This window comes from Hyperolius riggenbachi, chromosome 6, assembly GCF_040937935.1.
Source record: "Hyperolius riggenbachi isolate aHypRig1 chromosome 6, aHypRig1.pri, whole genome shotgun sequence".
NCBI lineage: Eukaryota > Metazoa > Chordata > Amphibia > Anura > Hyperoliidae > Hyperolius > Hyperolius riggenbachi.
The window spans coordinates 134,890,070-134,903,032 of NC_090651.1; the positions used below are offsets into that span (position 1 = coordinate 134,890,070).

The 12,963-nt window shown below is 42.6% G+C and overlaps 1 protein-coding gene across 5 annotated transcripts in view; it reads left to right on the plus strand.

The window, feature by feature from the left end:
- The window catches only part of AGL (amylo-alpha-1, 6-glucosidase, 4-alpha-glucanotransferase), a 144,510-nt gene that overhangs the window by 75,114 nt on the left and 56,433 nt on the right, over nucleotides 1-12,963 (plus strand). For 4 of the 5 annotated variants that reach the window (XM_068239967.1, XM_068239968.1, XM_068239966.1 and 1 more), the window contains exons 7-13: nucleotides 1,322-1,433; nucleotides 2,778-2,901; nucleotides 5,390-5,492; nucleotides 6,772-6,869; nucleotides 7,595-7,734; nucleotides 9,591-9,778; nucleotides 12,364-12,487. In XM_068239967.1, the coding sequence (XP_068096068.1) occupies nucleotides 1,322-1,433; nucleotides 2,778-2,901; nucleotides 5,390-5,492; nucleotides 6,772-6,869; nucleotides 7,595-7,734; nucleotides 9,591-9,778; nucleotides 12,364-12,487 (889 nt within the window). Of the gene's footprint in view, nucleotides 1-1,321; nucleotides 1,434-2,777; nucleotides 2,902-5,389; nucleotides 5,493-6,771; nucleotides 6,870-7,594; nucleotides 7,735-9,590; nucleotides 9,779-11,629; nucleotides 11,754-12,363; nucleotides 12,488-12,963 lie in introns of all 5 variants that reach the window. The other variant, XM_068239970.1, reaches the window with a different exon arrangement.

Consider the following 12,963-nt stretch of genomic DNA (forward strand, 5'->3'; position numbering starts at 1 on the left):
GCCGCTCAGTTCCGGGTCGTGGCTTGATGACATCATCAAGCCGGGACCCAGAACTGAGCGGCATTAGGAGCAGAGATGCCGGGCAGAGCAGAGGGGGGGGGGGGGGGTGCCGATCGTTGCTGGAATGGCAGGGAGGTGAGCGGATCCTCTTCTTTCCCCCCCTGCTGCCGCCACTGTCAAAGTGATCACTACGATCCACCGGCGATTGTAGTGATCACGTCATCAGCAGCCATACGCGATGGCTGCTGATCAGTGAGGGGAGATGTCAGCTGTCATATGACAGCTTAATCTCCCCCTCCAGGTGTGCACGATCCCGTCTGGAGCGGAAACAACGGGCCGGCATAGATAGATTCTATGCCGCATCAGGATAGATCAGCCACAAGTGCGTCGTAGAATCTAATGCAGGCGGTCCGGAAAAGGTTAAAGAAAACCTGTAATAAAGAAAACTGTCGCTGGGGGGTACTTAGTTCAGGAGGGGGAGGCCTCTGGATCCTAATGAGGCTTCCCCCATCCTCCAGTGCAGCACTGATCCACCGCTGGCTCTCTTGAACAGCTGCAGACGGCAAGGACAGCAAGGACAGCAATATTTACCTATGAGATCCAGCTCAGGGGCAGCACCAGCTTCCCCTTCAGGCTCCGGTGGAAATAGCTGAGCTCAATTGGGTATGCTCTACTGTGCAGATGTCTTGCCTCCCCATACACTGCATGCCGATTCCTGATAGATTTTAGCATGAAATCCCTTGGGAATCGGCCTTGTGACGAGCATCATCGCCTCACCTCCTGTCCCCCCTAGTGTAAATTGTGCCCCATGAAGTATACTTTACCTGTCTGTGTCCGCCGCTAGCTCCACACTCTGTCTTTATTACCATCCCACATGGTAACATTACACACGCGCCAAAATAGATGCCTACAACCATGTGGGGCGCATGTATAGGCATAGAGGACGGAACGCGGAGCCAGAGACAGACACCGACAGGTAACGTATACTGCATGGGGCACCAGGGGGCAGATTTTACACTATGGGTATAGCGCTGTGGGTTCCATTGGATTTGTTGCTTGTACCAATATTGCACGCCGTTGCTGCGCACACAATAGAGCATGTCGGCCCTACATCTTGCAACATGTCTGACCGATACATGCAAAATTGGTTGCATCGTTGATCTATCATGCCCTTGGCACCAGGGATTTCTTCTGATCCGATTATAATAAATGAATCAGATGGTCGCAGGCACCAAGTCACCTGATCTATGGCCACCTTTATAGTGTGTTTACTGGTACTGTTTTTGATGGTCATATTTAACCAGCTTTTCCTTTTTTGCAGACTCTTCGAGGCATCTTATGGGAAGATGTATTCCCAAAGATCAAGCTGTGGGAGTTCTTCCAAATCAATGTGGCTAAAGCTGTGGACCAGTTTAGAATTTTGCTTAACTCAGGTATGCCACGTACAATTCCTGGTAGTAAGCAGACAGGAAATATGATACCAGCCTGAGCTCTCAACCATACATGAATGGGTAGAGCTGATCCTCAATATTAAATGGTGGTTGGAAAGTAGGAATGGAAGCCGAATCTGTTAACAATACTTCATTTTTATAACTACAAATCGTTGAGGCTGGTCATAGATATCAGCTAGTGGCTGGAAATCAGGAAACTGTGTAAGTGTTGTATAGTGTCTTGGCAGCCAGTAGGGAACTTTTGTATCATGTGAGTGTGCTATGTCTCTGTGCTATGTTAATCCCCCAACACTTATGTTGTTTTGTTCTTTTGGAAGCACACAAGAAACTAAAACATTACTGGAACTTTACTCTTAGGGTTTTCCCCTGGCCCCTTTCACACTACACGGAAAGCAGGAAAATGCTAAATTAAACGTATCCAATGTTATTATTATGATGTGTTCATACTGTCAACCGGGAATGCAAACCCATCATGCATGGACTAGATTGCAAATGCAAATTCCTGACCTGCTGCGTCTTCCCACTAATGTAACGCGATACCGCTGCAAAGGAAGCCTATGAGAATAGACGTGTCTGTTCACACTAGGCATCTCGCCGCAACAAAAATGCTCACCTGTCCCGTGGATTTTCAGTTCCACCACTGCTTCATTCCACTGCAGGGGATCTGAGAGCAGAAAAAGCATGGGACACCTTATTAGTTTGCAAAAACAAAAAAAAACAAAAAATGGAAACCTACTGCAACAGGAAAACATCTCTATGGTTCGTGGTGGACCAATGAGAATCCTCCCTGTTGCTAGTTAGGATTCACATTGGTCTTTTTTTTTTTTTTTTTTTTACAATTCAACAAGGAAGCTCCATGCTTCCTGGTCTCGGGGACGATTGGTGGATGGTTGGTGGTGGTTGGCTCAGAGGATGCGAGAAGTGACAGTGGATGGAAATGCAAGGTAATTTGAATGGAGTCAGTGCATCCTGATTGGATGCGGTTACCGCACCGTTTCCTCTTCCGCAGTATTTGCATTTTGGTGTGAACCCGGCCTTAGGATCTATTAGCTGGGGTGTCTGCAACAATCTAGGGTCATCAATAAACCTCACATAATTCTTATCCTAGTGAAGGACTGAGTTGGTATGAATCTGTCTTAAGATAATCATGACACAGAGAAAACCTATAGTAAGAAAATCTGTAAAAATACTCTAATGCTGGGCATACACGGTTCACTTCTTAACGTAACAGATGCACTGGTTTCAAGTTTTAATTCTTTTTGAGGATTGGCTGGTTGCATAATTTCCTATGAAGATACCTGTAGATCTACTTGTTGTGTATTTCAGGCGCACAGAAGAAAGGATCCAAAGCAGACCCAAAACACTTAGTGATCATTCAGGACCCCCAGTACAAACGTTTTGGTTCCACTGTGAATATGGACATTGCTCTGAACACATTCGTACCACACAAGTAAGAGATGGATAATGAGACCATTTCACGTTACTGTGCATGTTGCTAGAGTGTATATATTGGATCTATACTGTGTAAGTAAGACTCCAAAATCACATTGGTTGAAAATGCCAGGCTAAAGTTGGCCACTACCGATCTAATTTCTAGTGAAAAATCGTTTGAGAGATTGGATACTTCTGATCGGAAGTGAAATCGTTCACTACACCATCAACGAACCAATCTTTGCTTCCTGTCTATCACAACCAACAAAAAAAATCCAGATTTTGGTTTGATAAAAATCCAATTGGCCGACTATTTATATAATTGTTCGTAATTGATTGTGCCCATCAACGGAGATTATTTACAACCAATCCGATCGGAACTTCTGGTCGCTTTAGAAATGTTTTTGCTAAAAATTGGTCCAGGTGTCCACCTTTAAAAGGATACCCGAAGTGACATGTGACATGATGAGATAGACATGTGTATGTACAGTGCCGAGCACACAAATTACTATGCTGTGTTCCTTTTTTTCTTTCTCTGCCTGAAAGAGTTAAATATCAAGTATGTAAGTGGCTGACTCAGTCCTGACTCAGAGAGGAAGTGACTACAGTGTGACCCTCACTGATAAGAAATTCCCCTTTTTACCTCTTTCTTGCTCTCAGAACCAATTTTCTGCTAGTAATGTGTTTTATAGTTGGAATTTCTTATCAGTGAGCATCACATTGTAGTCACTTCCTGTCTGAGTCAGGACTGAGTCAGCCACTTACATACCTGATATTTAACTCTTTCAGGCAGAGAAAGAAAACAAGGAACACAGCATAGTTATTTGTGTGCTAGGCACTGTACAAACACATGTCTATCTCATCATGTCACATGTCACTTCGGGTAAGGAAATCACCTGGGAGTGAAACAATTCCTGATGGAATGCAATGAAGGTTATATCACGGCTTTAAAATAACTAGTACTAAGGAATACCCAGAGAGCTCACGGTGACCCAGATCCATTAGGAATCTATAAAGGGCTAAAAGAGACCAAAAATTACATTTAAAATAACCAGATCAGTCATTTAGTTTAAATGAACTAGTGACAATCCTTTAGGGCCCATTTTCACTAGCGTTGTGGATGCAAGGCGATCGCTACATCGCCTCGCATCCCCCCGCAGGTACTTCCGGCAGTTGCCCGTACAACCAGATGCGGTGTCATGCGGCTTCCCGTCGACGGCTATGGGGAATTGGGTGTGTGCTGCGGAAAACTGCAGCATGCTAGCCATAAATCCCCCCGCGTCGCATCATGCCGGATCGCGTAGGTCAGTACGCGTCAATGGAAACTACTCCATTGACGTGAATTGCTTGCAGTTTCTTTGCATTGCGTTGTGATGCGGTTTCTTCATAGCAACACGTCTAGTGGAAACCGGCCCTTATAGTGAAAGGGGGTCTTTCAGCTGGCTCATCTTTCACCATCTTTAAACAATGGCTAAAACCAGCCTTTACATGATTCATTGTGAGAGCAGCCTTGTTTTGACTTGGTGTTACCTGCTACATAGACAATCAAGTGGGCTGTGCTCAGTCTACACACAGCTTGCATTGATTTGTATAGTGACTGATTGTGAATAAGGGTTCAGTTCATGGCTCCTCTTTCAACTTAAATAACCTTGATAACAGTTTAACTATGTTAAATATTGACAAGATTAGTACAGCCCTTTGAACTCCGGAGCACAGGCTGCTGTCACTAATGCAGCCCTGCTGAACTTCAGTGAGAACCGGTAATTTGGGTGTACTTGCTGGTTCAGAAACCCAGTCATGTCTACACCTGCTCATACCAGAGATGGATTAAGATGTAATGGGGCCATAGGCAAGGTTGTAGATTTGAGGGGTTCTTGTGGTCCTTTTGGTAAGCTGAAAAGTAGAGAGGTCAAAGAAGGTGGCAGGTGGGCCCCTTGACCCCCACTATGCCCCAAACACCTGCCTAGGTTGCCTGGTTGATAATCCTGCTCTGGCTCATGCAACACCCCCTCCTGGCCATGCCTCCTCACAGGGCCATAGTGTTGTTATCAACTGGAGACTGCACCATTACAGAGGACATATAGTTGTTAAGTGGGGAGGGGAAATATTAGTCAAATCATAGCCAGACTCTGATCTGCCCCCTTTTTTTACAACAGGCACTTCTGCTGAGGTAGTAAGACACACAGCTATATTATACAGTTCACTACCAGCTGAGGAGTAAGTGATCCACTGTGGTTTTTTTCCCCCTATCTGTGTATTGAGCAAAAACGACACTTGAGTGCTATGAAGCAGAAGGCTAGCCTAAACATCACTGGGAGGGTGGGGCTACATACCAATATACAGCAATATATTGTTATAAGAAGTGTTTCTGATGCTGAAAGGAGGATAAACATAAAATGTGTTTCCTGAATAATTTTTGATATTCTTACAGGTGCTCTTTAACTGAAAATTTGTATCTAATTTCTTTCATTAGTATTAAGTTTAGTACGTTCCATTTCTCCCTACAGTAGTGGAACTGGAGCCATTGAGGAATGCTGCACTTGGTTCCGTAAGAGACTAGAAGAACTAAATGCTGAAAAACACAAACAGATGAATTTCCACCATGAACAGGTAGGAGCCTACTTGTATAACCATATAGAACTAAGATCATTTGTGGACAAAAGCCACTGAAAACCTAAGAATTGCTGACAACTCTCCCCCTAGTCCACGGCACGGTAATATTGTCCATTGACAGTACAATCTTGATTGTACAATCTTACCACTCTTTTGTAAGATGAGGGACTACCTGAAGTATCAATTCACTCAGTTTACCCTTTACTAAAGAGATTGGTTCAGTCTGTACACTCGAGATTCTATTTTCAATGGGCACCTTAGACACCTTGCCTGCTAAATGCTGTTTTTATGCAATGAAAACCTCATGAATGTAGATCATGTAGCAGCAGAAATGCCAGGATGTGCGCACACAAGACTGTTGCAGTGAGAGCAGTTTTAAAAGACCACTATAGCAAAAAAAAAAAAAGTAAGCAGTTAAAATCTGACAGAACAGACAGGTTTTGTAATAGTCCTTCTACTCATGGGGGGGTTCTCAGGGTTTTCTTTGTTTTCAAAAGCATTTCCTGAACTGCAGTTGCTAAGTTTAACTGTCAAAAGAGTAAGATACACCGGCCAGCATCCCTACTGAATTGCACACTATTTTGGCAATTAGACTTGGCAACTGATGTTTTGGATTGCGTTTGAAAACAAAGAAATTCCTGAGAATCCTCCATGAGGAGATGAACTAGTCCAAAATAAGTCTGTTCTGTCAGATTTTAACTGCTTACTTTTTTTGCTGTAGTGGTCCTTAAAGCTTGAGACCAGTAAGATCACACATTTGCTGCTGCATTTGAACTGTTTCCAAGCTCTTTCCAACAATGGATCGTTTTCACCAAACATTGTAAAATTGCCCTGAGTAGGGGATGCATGTCAATTTTAGCTTTACTTGCGCAGATTATGTAGCCTTTGTGCAATTAGCGCAATATGCATTATCCTAGTTATGCGAGTGTGACCCGTGTAAAGTGTGTTGCACTCATTGCATGCTACATAGTAAAGGTACACTTGTCATGCAGCCCCATATGACGTTTTCGTCCTGTGATTCAACTGTCAGTTTAACATATTAATATGGAATTTTGGCTTCCCATTGCCAGTGCTCACCAACAACTGTTATTTTAAATATAATCTGACCAGATTCTGAGAAAATATATGGAATATATATATACAGTATATGGAATAAATAGGTGCATTGTTTCAGTTAGCCGAGTGTTAGTGCTTTATGTATAGAATGCTCGTAGCTACAGTGTGTGAATGGTTTGTACTGCACTGCAATATAACATGTATCTTGTTTTGCATTTAGGCAGTGAACTGCATTCTGGGTACCCTGACGTATGAGCGTCTGGCAAATCACGGTCCAAAGCTGGGAGCCATAACGGAGAAGGATCCTATAGTTACTGAGTACAGTCTTTTCACTCTCTTCTATTTGAGGGGTTTACCAGCATTTATTGAATATGATTTTCTATTTTATAATTGGCCCAGAAGTGTTTACTTATAGCTCTAAGGAAAGTGTTATTACAGTGTTTGCTTTTCTATCACACAGCGCAGGCTTATACATAACAGGCAAGCTATATTTGCCGTTTATATCCTTGCTTTCTTTGGGAATAAAGAACCCATGCAATCTTGTGCGCTTTACTACCACTTTTCACAGTTACTTGACATCTATAAGACAAGACAAGTCAAATAACGTTAATATCGCACTGTTTTCCTGGCAGACTCAAAGCACCAGAGCTGTAGCCACTGGGATGCGCTCTATAGGCAGTAGCAGTATTAGGGAGTCTTGCCCAAGGTCTCCTACTGAATAGGTGCAGGTTTACTGAACAGGAAGAGCCAAGATTTGAACCACGCAGAGCCCTTTACTAGTGCACTGTCCAGCCACTATAAAATGTTGGAACCGAGGAGGGTCCATTCATTTAGTGGGAATAGTTCATAGGTCCCAGGTTGGCAAGCTAGGCGATATCCTCTATATTCACGGATGTTTTCCAGAAAGTGTCAGTGTAAACTGGCCCTTAGTTGATGGTTTAAGTAAATCATATCTATAAAAAAAAAGTCTGCTTGTGTCTGATTGGCTTTTTTTGTGTGCTTTGAGGTATTTTCAGTTGCTAAATGTTCATTTTTGTTTGCAGATACTTCACTTTCCCATTTGGAGAAATGTCTCTGGAAGCAGAGGAGCCACTAATGCACCAGCCGGAAAAAGCATGCTACTTTATGGCACACAATGGCTGGGTCATGGCAGATGACCCTCTGAGGAACTTTGCTGGGCCAGGTATGTAGATGATTTTCTGCTATGAAGCCTGTACAGGTAACATCCATTCTCGCCTGAGGCTCTGTTCTGCTTCCTTCTTTGTGTATCGCCATGTTCAGTGTATTACATAATTCATTGCTTTCCTGCAGGTTTATATATATGTGTTGGCATCAAGCTAGTCTCCAGAGTATCTAGCACTGATGGTTTTCTGGGCAGAAAAACATGGGTACTATTACAGCTAAATGGCCTAAAAAGCTCTCATGACCCAATTTTACTTATGTAATCACGGCCGAGTAAGCTTAGTACAGCTGTGATATTTAAAGCTTAACTCTGTAAAAAAATGTTTTTAGCCTGTCAACTGTTATGTAAAAAGGCAAGTCTTATACTCTCAGGATCGCTGCAGTGTTATATTATTGATTGCAGAAAGTGTACTGGAACTGCTTGCCAGTCAGAATCATGGAGAACTATATGACATAAAACAAGAGCAGGTTTTAGTGCAACAGATGGAAAAGTTCCTACAGAGATAAACATCCTTTAGGCCTCTTGCACACTGCAAGCGATTCCGATTCAGATTCCGTTTTTTTATCAGTTTTTACATCTGATTCCGATTCCGATTTGCAGTTAGCTCCCTGCACACTGCAAATTGGAATCTGAATCGGATCTAAAAACAGATTAAAAGGCGGAATCTGAATCGGAATCGCTTGCAGTGTGCAAGAGGCCTTAGCCAGTATGGGATTATCTCAGCTTTAGCCACCAATAAAGACTGCTTCTGGCAAGAATCTAACGTGTGTATGGGAGTCTCTTGGTGTCGCCTAAGGATCCAGCATACCGGCCCTTTAACCAAGTTTGATGCCCAAGCAATCCTTCAGCGCATTGTTCTCCTACTCACTCTGCCTGCTGGAATCATGCGGCCCACATCGTCCCTTCTTCTAGCTCCATAGTAACAGATGCATTGCTAGCCTCTAGGCTGGTGATGTGTATGCACAGAAATTGGCCCTGAAGTATGAAAATGAGTCTTTCAACTGCTGATCAATTAGCTGGCGGTAAGCTAATTAAAGGACACCTGAAGTGAGAGGGATATGGAGGCTGCCATATTTATTTCCTTCTAAACAATACATGTTGCCTAGCAGTCATGCGTATCTTTTATGCATCAGTAGTGTCTGAATCCCACACCCGAAATGAGCATGAATCCAATCCAGTCAGACTTCAGTCAGAGGCATTGTTCTGCATGCTTGTTCAGGGTCTATGGCTAAAAGTATTAGAGGCAGATGACCAGCTGGATTTTAAAATTGATATATAAAGTCAGCGCAGGTCTATAGTAATACAGCTTTCGTCATTTTCTGGTATACAGGATCTTCGAACAAAAAGGTAAAGAAGCAAGGCTTACCAGATTCCAACAACACACATTATAAGGTTGTACACGAGTTTGATAGATGGTCCGCAGAACTTTCAAATGGTGTCGTTTCACCAGCGATGTTGCACACCACAGATTCCTCTGGAATATATTAGATATCATACGGGGCCCGTGCACTGGGAACCCCGAAAAAGTAGCGCGCATAAAATGGTCAATAGAAGACCTCAAATAAAATGGTGCCGCCTGTCGCCTTCCCAGGATCGGCAACCTCCGTGGTGAATGGAGGTAATTGTAGCTGCTGCCACCTCCGCTGCTGCTACGCCAGTGCTTATTAGCCCTATGCAGTGAGTGTTTGTCAGGTGCATCTTGGTTAGATGCGTGACCATTTCATTGAATCGCTTCCTGAATAAAATAATCTATTCATGTTTTCCCTTTTCGGAAGTCTACACAATTTCAGAAAGAGTTGTGATGATTTGATTTTCACTGATAAATGTTACACATAATATGATGCTGTATTTTTCAGATTCCAACGTGTACCTGCGAAGAGAGCTGATCTGCTGGGGAGACAGCGTAAAGCTGAGGTATGGTGACAAACCTTCAGACTGCCCCTATCTGTGGGATCATATGAGGAAGTACACTGAAATAACAGCAACACATTTCCATGGAGTGCGCCTTGACAACTGTCACTCCACCCCAATCCATGTGGCAGAGGTAAGCAGCTCTGTGTGACTCCATCATCATTTCTGACCAAATGACATAACTGGCGATACTTGAAGGTTTTCTGTAACTTGGTGCAAAATGAAGTGAGTGGGAACCAGCCTAAAGGTTTTAGTTTTACTGTAGCTTTTCTGGCATTATATATTTTTCTTCTTCATTGTATTTACCTTTTTTTCCATATACTGTAAAAGGTGTGGTATTCATTTAGTTGGGTACCATAAATTTGCTTTAGTATTAAAATTATTATTTTTAGTACTTCTATAGTATTAAACGTATTTAGTACTACAGAAGTGGGCTTTAAGTTAACTTTTCAGCTTATTTTACCACAGCTGTTTGGGTTTCAGGTGAGGAAACCCTTTGATGTCTAACTCCTTCCCTGTAGTGGTTTGATGTATGAGCCTGAGATGGTAGGCTGAAGATGCTGTACTTCTTTTATTTAATTGTATACATGTCCCAATTGTTGCTAAGCAGTTATCTTTACTCTAGCCATGATTCTATATGATACTTCGGGCGTGTTGCATATTTTTTCATATTTTTCATAATAAGAACAGTGTTACCAAAAAAGAAGTGGGCTGTAAGTGGGCGAAGTAACCCCAAACAACTAACCAGATTTTCTCCTCACCAGGATGGGGCAGTTAGAGTAGTGGAAAATGACTCCTTTGGGGCTATTGGAGATAGCTATACTTGGTATGTAACCTGTGCCTTGTGAAATAAACATGTATCTGTAACTAGCTCCCATCAAGGGGTGCCACCTTGTGATTCATGTTTGCTTGCTACTATTGCCTTGTGGGAAGGTTCAAAACCATCCCGTCCCAGCGCAAGGCCCTCCATCCCCAAACATTTTTTATTTCGTTAAAACGGTATAAAACCGCATACACACGTTAGACTTTTCTCAGCCAGGGCGGCCAGGCAGGCCTGTCTCATCTGCGAATCTAGCATGTGTGCCGATGTCCCCCAAGTAGGGATGGCCCTGCCTAGGAGAACTCATGGAGAAGCATGTGATCAGTTTGATCAGCTGTTAGATTTGTTTGTAAGACTCTGGTTTGCTGGTCATGATCATGTGTTAAACCAAGAAGTCATCACAGCAAATCAGAACCTTACAAATCTATCATCTGATCAAACTGATCACGTGCTTCTCCATAAGCTCTCCTAGGCAGGGCCATCCCTAACCCCGATGTGTTCTAAGGGAACTTAAAAAGTCATATAAAACTCATCATTTCTTATTTGCTCTAAAAGTCTATTCTTAAACCTTACTACCAAATAAAATTGCTAGAAGAACAGCATTCAGTTAAACACAGCACTTTCTTCTTCAGTGGGAAGCTTTCTGCCGAAGTTAGACGGGAACTCGAGTGATAACATCTTGTTTATGTTAGCTTAGCGGCTATACAGCTAGTACTTGGAAACATTGCTGTGCAGTGTATCAGCTTGTATAGACGGCAGAAGGTAAACACTTTCATAGCAGATAAACTGTACTTTTTCACTTAGCCATAGACCCTGAAACAGCATGCAGATCAGATGTTTGACTGAAGTCTGACAAGATTAGCCACATGCGTGTTTCAGGTGTTTGATTCAGACACTACTGCAGCCAAAGAGATCAACAAGTCAGTCAGGCAACTGGTATTGCTCAAAAGGAAATATATATGGCAGCCTCCATATCCCTTTCAGTTCAGGTGGTCTTTAGTAAGCTGTTTTTTTAGTAATGCATATTATCATTTAGCACTGTTGAATGTATGTGTGTACATGACATATATACATTTCTGTAAATGCATTTGGTATTCCATGTATAACTGTGATTTTTACATCTGTATGAGAAACGGTATCATCCCCAGCACTTTGTATCTGTAGGAAATGCTGACCATAGCCCGGTCAGTGAGGCCCAATCTCTATGTGATTGCTGAGCTGTTCACAGGCAGTGAATATATCGACAATGTGTTTGTCAACCGCCTGGGGATAACCAGCCTCATTCGAGGTATCTGCTATGTGAAGCTGCACTAATAGACTTTATGCTGCGGTCATATACTAAATGCTGCCATGTTTTTTTCTCCCCCTTAATCTCTTTCACCTGGCATGTCATGTATTTCTCTGCTTTCTGCATGCTACTTTCTGTTGTGCATCCTCTGCATGAATATGGGCTGCCTTCTCTGCCCTTTGCCACTGGGCCTAGTACTCTATTAACCTCCATTCCATTCATTTCCTTCACATCTGCTCTGTGCTTGTACTTTGCATGTATGCATCATATCCTGCCGTCTCCTCTTTGCCACACCTGCCACTTAATTATTCATTGCTTTCCCCTCATCACCATCCCGGTTATCCTCTATGTTGTTGTCCTCATCCTTTCTGCAATTTTCCTTTTTCTTTTTATCTTGTTTATTCTGTCCCGCTCCTCTTTTCCTCTCTGCTCCCCTCACCTCTCATACCTCCTTCTAATTTGCTTTCTTCTCCTTTTTTCCCACTGTTTCTCCTTCTCTTATAACCACCTGTACTGTTTTACTTCCCATCTCCTACTTCCTGTACTCCACGCTGCCCTTTCTCTTTTCCTACATGTGTTTCCCGCTCTCTCCTGGCTGTGCTATTTGTAGTACTTACTGGATGCTGCAAGGAAGTTACGGCCGGATTTGTATGTAGTGGCTGAACTGTTCACTGGGAGTGAGGAGCTGGATAATGTGTTTGTCACTAGACTGGGCATTTGCTCCCTCATACGAGGTAGGCTGCTTCATTTTTGCATGAATTAACTGCACAAATTCCTTCTCATCTAACTTGGTAATAATTGTAATTGTCATTTTACTGTTTTATATGTTTAAAGCACATTGGCATTGTAAGTCTCTGCAATGTGTGTTCAGCATACATCTACTATATGTTAGAGATTGACTTTTAAGCATACAAGGAAGCCATTCATTCTCAAATTACCATAAACACATTGCTATGAAACAAATGAGAGTGTAACTGTTTACTTATTAGCACATCACACTGTTCACTTTGTAGTTTATGTTTTAAATACCGTATATTCTGGCATATAAGACGACTTGGCGTATAAGACGACCACCCAACTTTTCTAGTTAAAATATAGAGTTTGAGATACACTCGCCATATAAGACTACCCCTCTTCCAACACACACCAAATACAAATTTTAAAAAAATCATATACTGGTGCTATGCGTGAACAGATACTGGTGCTTTAC